General features: G+C 43.8%; 1 protein-coding gene across 1 annotated transcript in view; it reads left to right on the plus strand.

Moving 5' to 3' along the window:
- Positions 1 to 7,502: 7,502 nt before the first annotated feature.
- The window catches only part of plch2a (phospholipase C, eta 2a), a 31,238-nt gene continuing 22,877 nt past the window's right edge, over positions 7,503 to 15,863 (plus strand). Inside the window, exons 1-3 of the mRNA XM_062459682.1 lie at positions 7,503 to 8,195; positions 12,052 to 12,198; positions 15,245 to 15,488. Of these exons, the coding sequence (XP_062315666.1) occupies positions 7,907 to 8,195; positions 12,052 to 12,198; positions 15,245 to 15,488 (680 nt within the window). The 5' untranslated portion in view covers positions 7,503 to 7,906. The remainder of the gene's footprint in view (positions 8,196 to 12,051; positions 12,199 to 15,244; positions 15,489 to 15,863) is intronic.

The following is a 15,863-nucleotide window of genomic DNA, read 5'->3' on the forward strand; positions in this document are numbered from 1 at the left end:
ATGGCAATGTTTTTGTAGCCCCGGTTATTACCCTTTCTTACAAGCAAAACTGTAATAGTGGAGTCAGGTGGCTGAGTGGTTAGAGAATCGGGTTAGTAATCAGAAGGTTGCTGGTTCGATTCCCGGTTGTGCAAAATGACGTTGTGTCATTGGACAAGGCGCTTCACTCTACTTGTCTCGGGGTAATGTCCCTGTACTTGTCGCTCTGGATAAGAGCGTCTGTTAAAATGACTAAATGTAAATGTAATAGCCATTGAGACCAGCACTGCAACAGCTGTCTTTGATGGGGTGGCAATGGTGCAAGCCTGGACCATATCCCACTATGCAGCTGCCATGGAGTGCAGCATTAGCAGTGTAGCTGAAGCCAGCTTTCAGACCGCAAGGGGTCAAGGTAGATAACAAATAATAGAAAAACGAGTGTCAAGTGTTTTGTAACTCGTCTTGCTAGAGGGAGGAAGCAGGCTCGCATTATAGCATAGACCATGATGAAAAGTTCTTGCTTGCTTTATCATTATTCATATACGTTCGAATGTTCAGTGGTTATAGAAAGGAAGAGAGGGAATCCTATTTTTGGTTGTAGATCGTGCTTATTCAGGTTGTGAGCTCATATAAGCGACCACTTTAAATCACCCCATCATAGAAAATGATTTATTCATTGTTACGGAACAGAATAATGGGCATCCATTGAATAGGGATGAGTTTGGTTTATTTTTAAGCGAGAGCTCCACGTCCTCAAGAGGAAATAATGTGAGTAATGACTGTGTTTACAGAACACACAAGTGCACAGGTTTGAGAAAAGAGGGATGAAGGTAGCCTGAGAGACAGAGAAATGAATATTAGTAATGCTGTAGTAGTTACTTTACTTTGATTAAATGATTGAGAAGAGAAATTATTTATATTTCCTAGTGACAGTAATTCTTCAACCATGCTTCTACTTTGACGCATCCCTATCCTGCCCTTCAGTATTTCCACGGTGATGCCACAAGCCCGGTGCCCTCCCCTTCTCTCATGTCGACTGCTCCGTTCCTCTCCTGTTAACCTTTAGACAAGATGGTGCGGCGAGACGGCCTCCTCAGCTCCCCTCACTCCACTACCCACATCTCTCAGATGGCGCCCTGTGAGAAAGCCTGGATGACTTCTCAACAGGGGTCCACTTACTCGTCCTGAGTACAAGCTGCTCCGTTAGAACGTGTCGGTGTAGGAGTAGTGTGTCCTTCGTGAGGTCAAATGCAGTTTTGGTATGACATGACATGTGGCCCTCTTTCATTTTATTTCCATTTATACTTCATGGATTTGTCGCATGTGGACTGTTGAAAGTTTGTTGCCTCTGCGCTGTATTCAGAACTGCAGTGTAGCTAGACTGTTAGGTGATTTACACTAGATTGACGGGGGACACAGGGATCGGGGTGGGATTTTGAGGTGAAATTGTGTACTAATGTACGTGTGTGCTTTAGCACTCAGGGGAGTCTACGGGATTAGGGTTAGGATTTGAAGGTGACAGTATGCGTATGCTCTGAAGTGTGTGTGAGCGAGGGGGTTTGTGGGGTCTCAGCCCCAGATAAGCTTCAGTCCCACGCTCACACACCAACTCACGTGCGCACACCCCGTCGCTGATCCCCTGGAAGGCGGAGCAGCAGGCACCCACATCCTCTGTGCTACTATGCCATCTGCTAGACACCAATCCCCTCAGTTGGCATGGTAACTCTACACCAGGGTCCGTGCCCTTGTAGGCTCAATGTCGACCACTGGAGATTATTTTGAACCGTAAAAAAAAAATACACCTTATTTCTAAAATGTAACTTTCCGTATTGTCTATCCCCTGATTTGACATTGCGGTTCTACATTTAGATGGCACATGGGATCGTTAGAGTGAATGGAAGATTCTGTCTGGGGCAGTCATGTCATGCACTGACATCTGTCTCTTGTCAGAATGACTAATTAGGAAACCAAACCCTGTCGGTTTCTAAACCGAGAGTTTCTGTTCATTTGTTCAGAGCTAGTTTTACTTCCTCAATGAGTTTTGTCACCTGTTAAACAACACGCTACTTTCTTAGCAGTGCTTCTGTACAATACAACAACAGGAGATAAGCAGATAAGCAGTAACAGAATGTCACTACTCCCTTGGCTTGTCCACAACATTTAGAGTTTTTAGAGCTGCATTGCACCAGACGAGTGTTCTTGAGTCTCATACTAACTCTCTAGCTGGGTGGCAGTGAGCTTGTAGGAAGAAATGCTGCAAGAAATGGATAAGAAAGAGAGAGAAGATGGCAGGAGAGCGGGAGATAAGATGGTCTCCCACAGCATTACATGCATCCTGGAGGCATGTTCTGACACGTGTCACAAGGAACCTGTCAAGACACAATCATAATAAAGTCTGATTAGGATCATGAAATCTGGATTTTTTTTTTTTTTTCACAGTGTGGGCTGAACAGCTCTTCTTGTTTTGAATCAACCTAACCTATTATAGTTTAGCTTGTGGATTTCTCTGGCAGGTCCAAGTCCTAATCTGTAGCTTGGTAGTGTGGGTGGAATGTGTGTGTTGTGTCAGTCCTACAATGCTATTATGACTTGTCGGATGAATCCACAGCACAGCTGATGAACTAAATATGATGTCCTGTCTGCTACAAAAAAGAAGGTGGGGGGAACCACAGTCAAGCCCCTGGGGGTCTTAGTTTATATTTGATCACTTCACAATGAGGTTGTTTTTATGGGAAACTAGCTGTTTTCAGCCCCCCCCCCCACACACACACACACACACAAACACACACACACACTTTGTTTTAGTTTGATCACATTTCCAAACTGAATTAACTAAATTTCAACTTGATACAGATATATTCAAGTAATACAATGTATAAGAAAACACAGGTTTGTCTGCATCAGACATGGGTGGGCCATACTATCTGGCCTCAACATGTCCTGGGCCCATGCTTACCCAGAGAGCAACTGAGGTAACATCCTGTAGTTAATAATAGACATTCACAGCATGAGGTCCAAACCACTCCAGATCCATCTCTCCCTGGGCCACTTACACTGAGATCTGTCTAGACTTTAGTTTTTTTAAACCAGAGAATTCCCATTAAACTTGAGATGTGAAACTGCCTATGGCTGACCCTACTCAGAATGTACCTCCGGGTGTTTATCCTGCCTTCTGGAAATGTCAGCAACTTTTACACTTTCAATAAAGTAACCCTTCCTACATCACTACATGCCTAAAGCCAGACATTTTAACAATTCAGCATAACAATATAAACTTTCCACACAATGAAGTGTTCTGTCAGACTGAAGATGGATAGGCATGTTTCATCATGTCTGAGGAGGACATAGTCTAATCAATGTTGCCTTGTCACTCCATCCTGCGCTTGACTGACTCAGCACCTCACTATACTGTATTGTTACAGTTCAAACTAATAGTCTAGGAATTGATTTTTGCTTGCAGTCCATGTTGGGTCTGTGCTTGTTTTGGGTGACACTGACCACAGGGTGTAAACTGAGCAGAACGACTGACCGCAGTGCTTTTGAGATAGTAGAGAGTTACATTGTGGCATTTAGGGTTGAGTGTGGAAAGGCAGAGTAATTAGTAAACAATATATTCCTATGATATGTTTCACTCAATTCCTATCCAAGTGGAGATACTAAAGGACGTTCAAATGTAGCATTGGCTAGCTGGAAGGGAACAGATGAATAATGTATTATTTAACATGAGAAAACCAGGAAGTGTCTAGATCCCACTGTGAGAACTACTTATTTTCCTGTCTCGCCACGCTGTGGGTGGGTTGTGTACACCATCTGACCCGTGTTTTATGGGTGTGAAACACTGTTTGTTCCCGGAATGGGATAACCCCAGCTGATATTGCATGGTGTAGCAGCGAAACTAGAGTTCCCTCTAGTCCCTACTCCCTACTGGGAGTCAGATGGCTGAGCGGTAAGGGAATCAGGCTATTAATCAGAAGGTTGCCGGTTCAAATCCCAGCCGTGCAATGACGTTGTGTCCTTGGGCAAGGCACTTCACCCTACTTGCCTCGGGGGAATGTTCCTGTACTTACTGTAAGTCGCTCTGGATAAGAGCGTCTGCTAAATGACTAAATGTACTCGTGTGTGAGGTATTTTCACAGTACCGTTCTCTTTAATACGTGGGTATGCGAGCGTGTGTTTGCACGTGTGTGTGCGGGCTGTGCATGGTGCTAGCCATGGTGCTGAACTGCTTTAAGGGCGCCACTTCAACTCTTGTTTCTTTCTTCCTATTCCTTAAATATCCTTTGATTGAAGCAAAACTACTACTATATCTATTTTAAAATGTAGTACCACAATTCAGTTGGATTATCACTCATGGAAACCTTACAACGGTCAAGGAAGAAAACTTTCGATTTTGAAACGACAATTGGACTGCATTACGCTATTATCTCACACAGCTATGTTTATGTATTTTGGGGTCTCACTATTTAACTTACAAAGCAGGTGGTTGTAATGCGCATTCAGAATAGGCCTATATCCTTGTTTCGTCGCAGTGATCCGGTGATTGGGTAATTCAAGCGACCACCGACCACTAATACTGATCAATATTTTGAATTCAATTGAAGGTTTATTTTCTGTCCTCAAAGAGTTGCTGAACACAAATGTTTGGAGTAGACTAATGTCTAATTTGGCTCCAGGCGAGTTACGTAGCTGGACCATTAGTCTCTTGGACTAGGTAGAGTAGACTACCCGTGAAAACACATGAAACAACGTTGGATGACGTAGCCTTTATTGCACTGGTAGCCTACGTCAGGTGTTAGTTGTATTAGACACAATAACAAACATGGCGGAAAGAAGTCGATTTCAAGTTTGTTCATGGAATAGTTGCCATGTTATGTCTTTTCAAGACACATCCTTTCCTTCGTTTAATAATAACACGTCATTCAGATTTAATATTACTGCGACTTTATCCAAATTCAGAAGACGTTACAATAAATTTGATGTGCACTTATTTTCCACACATTGCTTTTCAAAATGGCCTGGCAAGTCAGCATGGAACAGAAGGCTTTCCGAACATGCAGGCCAAGGTGAGTTAAAAAAAAATGTTTTTAGGCGTCAGTTAACTTTTCCTTCTTCATATACTTGAACTATTAGCCAAACAAAATCTGAAATATTTAAATAAACAGGCTTTCTTCCAAAATTTACAATCCAACGATCAAAAACTGTCAAACAACACTTCTAGGAAAAACTATTCATATACAATCGCTTTGGCCAAACTCATCTAAATTACTCGAATATACTGTTGGCCTACCTTTACAAAAAAGAAGTGATCTTCAAGTTTATTTTGTAAGTATACTTAGTATAAAAAGTATACTATTATCATGTTACTTAAAGTATACTAGCAGTGTACTTATTTATATACTATTTTTGTACTAAGTAAACTGAATTGGCCCACTTTTTAGGTCACTTAGTACACTTTAAATTACACTTATAGTGTATTTCAAGGTTTACTTTTGAATACTGTAAAGTAGCCTGTGTAGTGCACTTTCAGTTCATCAAGTATACTTCCTAAAGTACTTAAAAGTATACCTTGGAATACTCTAAAGTAACCTACTTTCAGTTCATAAAGTATACTTCCCAAAGTACTTTAAAGTATACCTTGGAATACTCTAAAGTAACCTGTGTAGTGCACTTTCAGTTCATGAAGTATACTTCCTAAAGAGCCTCAGAGTATACTTTGCAATACTTTCAAGTGCACTTTCAATTAATGTAAGTGCACTTTCAATTAATGTAAGTACTTCAAGAAGTAAATTAATTTATTAAATTAAAATTTACTATTGCTTACTAATATATTATAATGTTTAGGATCCCCTCAAACGCCTCAGATTATAAATCACTTAACGAGAACGGGGGCCCTTGCAAAGTTACACTGCAGTTTCTTAGCTGAAATAAGCTATTAACTCAGCTCAAATTGACGATTTAAGAATCCAGCTCTTCTTATGAAACGTAACAGTAATTTAACTCATGGTTACAACGGTAAACCACCGCAACAATGACCACGCAACAAAACACTACATTCTAAGCAGACACATTTAAAAAACGAAATTCATTAAGTTACATTTGTATTTCGAACAAACGGCAAACTTATCAGCAAATTTTAACACTATTTACCGCCTTGCATTATGGGAATTGACCAGCCAATGAGCCACGCTATCTTCATTTTTTCACGTCGTTATTTCGTTCTTCAGTCAGTTTGACAGTATAACCTTCAAATTCATAATGCGACCCTTCTGTCTGCTTCTTTCTCATGTAGCTTTTTCTTTTTTTCCATTAATACTCCAATTGATAATTATTAGTATAAGATTATCGGGCTTCAGAATGTTTTTGCAGTAATTAAGGTTACAGCTTCAGTACCAAAAAAGATTCAATGTGCAATGCATAATAGATTTTCATAGACATGAATAATTAGAATGAGATGGATCTAAAAAATGTAACCTGTAATGTACTTTAAAATTATTTTGACTGTTTTTGCTGTATAATAACGTACATCCTACTCCAGAAGAAATGTATACCATTTTCTGTTTCTAAGCATACTTCTTAAAAGTATATCAAAAGTGAACTATTTTCAAAGCATACTTAAAAGTACATCAAAACTGAACTATTTTCAAAGCATATTTAAAAGTATATCAAAAGTGAACTATTTTCTAAGTATACTTATTACAAAAGTGAACTATTTTCAAAGCATACTTCTTAAAAGTATATCAAAAGTGAACTAAAAGTGTACTATCCATATTTTAGTATACTTATAGTATACTTTAATATATTTCTTTTTTGTAAGGGTACACAAACTCAGATCAAGCATTCCACTTTAAACTTCTCTTCAATATGCCAACATATAATGAGAACGAAGGAGGGTCCATAAAGGACACGTCCTTTATTTCACCTTATTGAAAGGTGGAAGGAGTTTTTTGGAGGGTTAGTTTTCCCATAAATTTTATTTTGCTTGCTTTAGCAGGGTCTGAAGTAATTTTCTTATAGTCCGGGGTATTCTAGTGTGCTCAGTTGTGTGTGATTGTCGTCACTTTGATATTTACAGGTAGGCCTCAGGTGACTCTTGCAGAGATTAAATAGATTTATGAACTGGTTTGTAAAAGAACAAGACTGGTTTACAGCTCTTTTGGGGATCTCTGCCTGTCCTTCTCCCTCTCTTGCTGTCCCTCATTCTCATTTCACAAATTAAGTAAATCCCTCAGACCCGGATTACTGAGTCCCAGAGATTAGGATTGACGCCCACAACATGTTGCATAGTTTGTGCATAGGATCCCTTGGCTACCGTTCACTCCACTATGTCTCCTGGCTCTCTCACCATCCTTAAGGACAGCCCTTTGGATTGCCACAAGAGAACTCCAGCTGAACAAAGAACTGCAGAAAGGAGAGATAATGGAATTGTGTGAATCCTGGCACTCAAAAATGCTGGCGCACCTTTCCGTTGTCTAAGATGGAGACGTATTGAAGAAAGCAACCATTGACAGATTTTCTGCTGTGTGAGGGAAGCAGCGTTATTGACAATCGGTTGATGTCATTTGGATTTCATTTTTTACCTTTTTTATTTCGGTCAAAGTAAAGATTGCAGTCGCTGATCTGTTTGAGAGAAAGCTCAGGAAATCAACTGTCAGCAAGAATTGTGATTGCTAAGAATTGAAAAAAACAAGAAGACACTGAGAGCCACATATTGAGACACTACAGAAAACAGGCACAACAATCGAAAAATGCTTTCTTGCTCTTTTTGGACCTCGTGTGAACCGTTTAAATGACCTCATTTCACTGGCAACATCTCTACCAGCCGAAAAGTCTCAAACCTAGCATCTAGTCAAGAACAGTCCAAAATTGAGGTTGGAAGCCCATATTTGTTCTCAGTTTTAGAAGAGTACAACTGTGATCTCCCTCCAGCATGAGTTCTGCAGTGGTGAGCGGCCACTTCTCCACGGGGCCTGTGACCTCAGCGCTGACGTGCCTGTCCGGCGCTGGCTCCACGCGGGACAGACCCCGCCCTGGGGCCAAGGGGAGGACGGCAGCAGCAGCCAAGGGTGCGAGCCCCAGATTGATGAGGAGAGTGGAAGAGAAAGAGAAGTTGCTGTGTAAGAGCCTGCCGCGGGCCTCCCTCTCTCGTCTGGTGGAGGAGTTCTTCTGGATAGGAAGCAGCATGTTTGCCTTCTCCAGATGGAGGCTGGGATTCATGGGTAAGCGTAGGGCTTCATGGAAGTTGATGGCTGGTTGGCGACCATGCCGGATGTTGTCAAGTGTAGAATTCGTAGTATAGCTGTAGATTGGTGTTGTGGGTTGTGTCATGTCATCAGACATGTACTAGATTGATGCTGACTATTGTGGATTGTTATTGCGGCATGTCTGGTGTGTGTCGCAGGAGCACAGCGCCACTAGCCGCACCAGAGTGGCCTCCTCAGTGGCTTTACTGCTTTTGCACCTTTTTCTTCAGTTACGTCTAAAATACACCTTTGTGACTAAGATGCCTGTTTGTGTGTGTGTGTGTGTGTGTGCACGCGCCAAAAAGAGAGAGAGACATATGGAGTCCAGACAATCCCCTTGAGCTTAACCTAGTGCCCTGACGGAGCAAGAGGGAGGGGAGCTGTCTGACTCCGCCCTCCGAAGCCAAGGCTCTCCTGGCCCACTTTTCCCCCAGATTGCACTCCCACTGGGACGACAGATGACGAGGTCATCACCTTGGTTACACCTGCCTGCCACTGGTGCAGGTTGCCCAGTGAAGGGTATTAGGTCTGACCCCTATCTTGACTCACGTCATCCTCAGCTGTTTGGGCTGACCCCCAGACCCTCACGTCTTCTCCCCCTTTATGAACCAGCATGGCAGCTGTGGGGACCAGCGCCATTTTTAATACTTTACAAATACCTTGTTAACAATGTAGGTTGTCACAATGCTGCAATCGCTTACACGTACCATCAGTGTAACTAGGTCAGGAAATGAACTAGGCTGGACTAATGCCATCAGTAATTGCTGCCTCTCACCCTCTTTCACACACTCTCTCTTTCACTCTTTCTCTCTTTCTCCCTCTCTCCCTTAAAAATGTATCCCGGTGCGTGGTAGTCTTGTTAAACTTTTGTATGTAGTGTCCAGTGCCTCCTTTAAAAGTTTCCACTGTGCTGTGGGAAAGTGGGGCAAACTGTGAGACTGAAATGTTGTCTTCAGTGGGTGCCTGTATTATGCAGTGTCTCAGTGAATAATGTATAAGGGATGTGCTGTACATGGCCTGTGTGTCTCCAGTTACAGCTGCATGTGGACATGCCAGACCTCTGGAGGACTTGTCCTCATTTTAGACTTCATACATCTTTGCAAAGCATTGGCTATCTGCGAGAATGTCCACGTTATAGATTTGGTTTTCCATCTCAAACTCAAAGGATACCAAGAGAGAGAGGTGAAGCAGAGTCCTCCACTTACTGTACACTCACCCATTCACTCATACTGTACAGTGCACACACACACACAATAGTTTAACCCTTGTGTTATCTTCGGGTTATTCTGACTCATCAGTCTTTGTGACCCACCGTCGTATTGCGACAACTTTACAGAATACAAAAACAAAGTGAAGCATTTTCTTTTAACCGTCGGGCTGTCTCAGACCCCCCACATTGCAAAGGTTAAAAGAAAATTATTTTTATTTGTTTTTGTATTAGGTAAAATTGGGTCAACACAACGATGGTTCGTTATGAACCTTTGGGTCATGTGACCCGAAGGCAGCACAAGGTTTAAAGCCACCTTGCGTGGCTTTACACGCTAAAAGCTCCCACACATCCAGTCCACGCCCCCTGTGTGCTGCTCCCTCGTGTTCCTGGTTAGGGCTGACATGAGGGGAGGCTCAGAGGGGAGGGTGGAGCTGGGGTTGGGTTTCCAGTGTGGAGTAGCAGATGTTAGCCTTGGCTGGAGACTTCCTGAAGGGCTGCAAGGTGCCCACCCCTGTTTCCCTCCCTGCCTCCCTGCCTCCTTGTCTGCCTCACTCCCTGTCTGCTTCCCTCCCTGCCTGCCTTATTAAATTGAAGTGTAACTGTGATGGCCGTTTGGGGAATGGGGAAGAGCATCTCTCAATTATTGAGGCCTTACTGTTAATGTGAATTGGAACATGTGTCTAAGTGGGTGTGTTTGTTTCACTGCCTGGTGTGGCCAGGGGTGGGTTGTCCTTTTGCCTGACTAGTGCATCTGCACAGTGGTCTGCTTTTAACAATGTGCATTCATGTGTGTGTGTTTGCATGTGTTGATGAGTTGGTAGCCTGCAGGCTGTGTGGTTTAGGGTGTGGTATTGATCAGGTTGGAATGTGAGTGTCTCTCTGCCAGGCTGTCTCTGGGTGAGTGCCAAGGTAACAGACAGGTCAAATGGCACGTCAATAGAAATCCGCTCTCGGCCTCGCACAGATTTAATTGACATTGTCTGCTGTCTGAGTTATGAAATGTTGAGAACTGCACAACTCATCATAGTATTTTATTTCTGCATGGCAGTGCTGTATTTATTTGATGTAAGAATAGACTATTCAGTGTTGTTGAGCCAATAAAAAAGGTTGTCCTCGTTTGATGGTTCAGTAGCAGCAGCAGCTGCTGAAGGATGGAGAAACATGTTTACTACAGCTACAGTGTACGTTCTTTTGTAGAAAGTCATGTTTAGTCAAGTAAAAATATAGGCTATCTGATTTCAACCAGCAGAGTGTAGTCATAAACAACACAGGAATTTACTCACATTAGACCTGCTCACATTCAACATGCCTCAAGTAGATGGACCACAGGAAAGTGGGCCTCCATTCTGCTAACAGATTATCTGTAGCGTGCTTGATCTTCTTCCAGCTCACGTGGGTAGAACAGGACTGTTTCACTTTCCAGGGAAGGTAAGAGAAAAATGACTGTTTGTAGCATTAAATGGTTCTAGCCTTCCTATTTGGCAGAACTGCATATAAAATCGACCACAACAGTTTGGGATTGAACTACATTAGTCAGCACCTTGGGGCCTGTTGTCCCAGCCACCCAATAGGAACACAGAAAAGCCCAATCAATGGCCAATTAAACCAGTCCATCATTGGAATGTCTGTACTGCTTACAGTTGATACTAGTTTGTGTCAGAAGGGTTATCCATCTTTATTGTAAGCAACTCTAATTGGAAGTAATAAGAAAAATAACAACTACTTTAAATGTTAGTCAGATTTTTGTATTTGCGGTTCAATAAATGTTATAGTTGGTGACAGATGTCTCCCAGCTACTAAGATAATGTGGTGTGATGATGTAGCAGCCAGCTCAGGGTGAGATACTGTAGAAGAACAACAGCAGCTAAATATGGACACCATTTGCTGGACTACTTGAGCAAAGATGTCGAAGAGACACCCAAATATAGCATCCCACTCAGTGTCTGACTGAATCCCAGACAGTATTTTAGTACTTTTCATTAAATGGAGTGTCTTTTTGTTTACAGCCAACCACTTCCATCTTCAAATGGGTTGGGTGTTGGTCCCTTTATATACAATTGCGGTTCAACATTGACATCTGAACAAACAAAATGGATTCTGGCATCTAACAATACTCATGGTCCATGTTTTATTGATTTGAATGTATTTCCCCTTCAACAGACTGATGTAGTGGTCTTGTTAGAGAGACTCTTGTGAAGAACTGGCCTCAGCCTGTCCTCTGCCAAGTGAAGCTCACTGGGATGTGACAGCCATGTCCAATGCATTTCTGCGTTTGTGAACTGCACTGTGCGTGCGGGAAAATAACTGTTCATTGTAGAAGCTCCAGAATGGAGCCCAGATGGTTGTTAAGAACACACCCGCGGATCAACACTCTCATACACAAGCACAACACAGATCAAGATGTGTGTACACAAACACACACACACACTGACTTCTGCTCAAATGCAAAGCAACACGTGCGTACGCCACACCAACCTCGGACAGATAATCCCTAATAAACCATCGTTCTCTCACACACACGCTGTAAAACACACACACACACACACTGTAAAACACACACACATCAATAAGTCATTGTACAGCCATCTGTAAATGTGTGTGCCTATCTCTCCTTGTCTCCAGTGGAGAAATGCATGAGCTCCATGCAGACGGGGACGCAGATGGTGAAGCTCCGCGGCGGCTCCAAGGGGCTGGTGCGCTTCTTCTACCTGGACGAGCACAAGTCCTGCATCCGCTGGCGGCCGTCCCGCAAGAACGAGAAGGCCAAGAGTGAGTCCTCTGTGCTCGCACACACACACACACACACACACACTCGTACGCACACAAATACATGCACAGTCATTGTAGCACAACGTCTTGTATACATTTTAAGTGAAAGCTTTTATTTTGTTGAGAATAAGGGTAAAGTTTGTTTCAACATGTATAGCTGACCTCTCCTTCAGTACTGTGTCTCTGGCCTCTCCCTCAGTACTGTGTCTCTGGCCTCTCCCTCAGTACTGTGTCTCTGGCCTCTCCCTCAGTATTGTGTCTCTTGCCTCTCCCTCAGTATTGTGTCTCTGGTCTCCCTCAGTACTGTGTCTCTGGTCTCCCTCAGTACTGTGTCTCTGGCCTCCATCAGTACTGTGTCTCTGGCCTCCCTCAGTACTGTGTCTCTGGTCTCCCTCAGTACTGTGTCTCTGGCCTCTCCCTCAGTACTGTGTCTCTGGCCTCCATCAATACTGTGTCTCTGGCCTCTCCATTAGTACTGTGTCTCTGGCCTCTCCATCAGTACTGTGTCTCTGGCCTCCATCAGTACTGTGTCTCTGGCCTCCCTCAGTACTGTGTCTCTGGCCTCTCCATTAGTACTGTGTCTCTGGCCTCTCCATCAGTACTGTGTCTCTGGCCTCCATCAGTACTGTGTCTCTGGCCTCTCCCTCAGTACTGTGTCTCTGGCCTCCATCAGTACTGTGTCTCTGGCCTCCATCAGTACTGTGTCTCTGGCCTCCATCAGTACTGTGTCTCTTACCTCTCCATCAGTACTGTGTCTCTGGCCTCCATCAGTACTGTGTCTCTGGCCTCCATCAATACTGTGTCTCTGGCCTCCCTCAGTACTGTGTCTCTGGCCTCTCCATTAGTACTGTGTCTCTGGCCTCCATCAGTACTGTGTCTCTGGTCTCTCCATCAGTACTGTGTCTCTGGCCTCTCCCTCAGTACTGTGTCTCTGGCCTCCCTCAGTACTGTGTCTCTGGCCTCCATCAGTACTGTGTCTCTGGCCTCCATCAGTACTGTGTCTCTGGCCTCCATCAGTACTGTGTCTCTGGCTCTGTGTGCCTCACTCAGACTTAATACGCTTTATAAGTGGCCTCAATTATTCATCAGCTTTAACGTGGCCGACCAGTAATACATGATTCGGCACAGACACCGCACAGTCAGAGACACTTACACACTCAGAGACACTTACGCACTCAGAGACACATACACAATCCGACACATCCCTCCCTCTTCAGCATGCGGTAGTGGCCTAGGTTTGAGTGAAACCTGACATAACCACACTTGTTCTGCCAAAGAGCAGACTGGTGATTGGCTAGCTGAGCCAAGGCTGACCTGATGACCCAGACTCTGGATTCCACACATTCAAATCTCTCTTTTTATCCAAGCTTCCCCTATTACTTTTATCATCATGCATTTTGTGTCAGCCCAAAGCTAGTCAAATGATTTGACTTGAGGACAAACAGCTCAAGAATGGCCAGACTAGGAGATCTTGAACTGGTGAGTCTCAACATACAGTATTATATATAAAAAACATTAAAGAATGACAAGCACCACATGGAATGGCCAGGCATTTCTAATCAGGCTTCTTTAACCCTCCAAGTAGCTTGAGGTTACAGAGCCTGTGGTGAATAATGTGTCCTCCTGCATTATTTATGATTGGACCTGGTCCATGGACACATTCCCACTGAGGTGCGAGCGCAGCACACCACACCACCACGCACACCGCAGCATGGGTTATTCAGTGGCTGGGCACAACCTTTGACATCCAGCCGAGTGGGTGTTGACATTGTTCATTTAAGTAGGTTTCGTTTTCACATTCATCCAGGTAAAATGAGATGAAATGCATACTGTGTGTGTGTGTGTGTGTGTGTGTGTGTGTGTGTGTGCGTGTGTGTGTGTGACACAGAGAGAGAGAGATCCATGCATTCTTCTATTTCTGTGGAACTTGTTTCATGTGAGCTGATTCAAATGACAGTGTGTATGCACAATGCATTAGGTATAATGGTTATTGTGTGTGTGTATGGACATGACTCATTTCATCGCTGTGTGACTGTAAAGATGAACAGCTGCTCTTCCCTGCAGGTGCATGTTTGAGTGTGTGTCTAAGTTAGGTACGCTCTGTGCATTGAACTGAGTCTGCCCTTAACTGGGAGACCATATGGCCTCTGAGAGGCTAGTGAGGTTAAGAAGTCTCTCACACACTCACACACACACACACACACACACACACCTTGATCACAGGTAATCCATCAGTGAGTGTGCTCTTTATCCTTGGTAGTAAAGGTTCTGATCCAGTATGATGGTGTTCTCAGGCTCTTTGTGTTGAGAGCCATGTCACATGAATGTACATTGTTATAGCCAGGACATTAGTATTTGATTGTGCACATGTGACACATTGAGGGGGAGTGCTATAACGCAAACTGGCCACAGAGACATAAGTGGAAATCCCATTACTTTCTCCGTCTGCTCCCATCCCAAACCAAGCTAAATGTTAATGAATGACTCGAAGGCAATCTCTTCCTGTAAAATGTCATTACCGTCCTGTAAGTGTTTCGTCGTAATAGCGAAGCTCTTTGGGCATACTCGTTTGTCGAATGGAAGTTAATTTAGTTTCTGCTGTATCGCAGTGCCTGAACTCATAATTAAGACTTCCAAGTTAAGCTTCAACATATGTTGCCAGGACTATTTAACCACTGTTGTTTATGTAAAACTCGTTATATCAAAAGTGGGCAAAACTTCTAATTCAGTGGAATGAAGTGAAATGTATCCAAGGATAACTTATATAAATGGGATTTGCTTCCTTAAGTGAGTTTCTTCCTTCTCATCTTAGTTTTGATTAGTTAGAATCAGTTCCTGATTCTCCAATATACGCAAATACCAATTTGCGTTTCAATGTCAGTGTGACAATAATGATCAGTGACCTCATTTAATCTTTCTAGGAAATAACTGCTTCTCATCCCTTCCTCTCCTTATTAAACCCTCTGACCGCCTTCCCACCCTCTCTCAAAACTCCTGAGAGGAAGTCTAACTCAATACTTTTTAACCCTCTATTTCCTCCCTCCAGTCTCCATCGACTCCATCCGGGAGGTGTGCGAGGGCAAGCAGTCGGAGATCTTCCAGCGCTATTCCGAGGGCAGCTTCGACCCCAACTGCTGCTTCAGCCTGTACTACGGCGAGCACATGGAGTCCCTCGACCTGGTGTCCAGCACAGGGGAGGAGGCCCGCACCTGGATCACCGGCCTCAAGTACCTGATGGCGGGCATCAGCGACGAGGACAGTCTGGCCAAGAGGCAGCGCACACGCGACCAATATCCTTCACCTGGGAGGGGAGGGAGGGATGCTGGGGTTGGTGCAGCCTGGGTGCGAGGGGAGGCAGGGAAGATCCGGTCTGGGGGTGGACATTGTAAACGTTTGAAGCACCCATATGTGTGTATAATGTGTGAATGTGATGCGTGTTCGCTCATACACCCAGCTACTTTACTGAGTTCAACAGCGCACATGCCCATTTTTCCTCATGTGCTTGTAGACTTCTACACAGGAACTCACTGTTTCTTTTCTCACACATATACACACAGGAAATGTGCATTCGCACACACACACACAACTCCCTGCTGCTCAGGCAAACCAGTAAAGCTGATGGAATGATGAAAGGAGGGCAAGCAAAGCTGTCAAAAGTTCCCATC

Source organism: Osmerus eperlanus, chromosome 4 (genome assembly GCF_963692335.1).
Source record: "Osmerus eperlanus chromosome 4, fOsmEpe2.1, whole genome shotgun sequence".
NCBI classification, from domain to species: Eukaryota; Metazoa; Chordata; class Actinopteri; order Osmeriformes; family Osmeridae; genus Osmerus; species Osmerus eperlanus.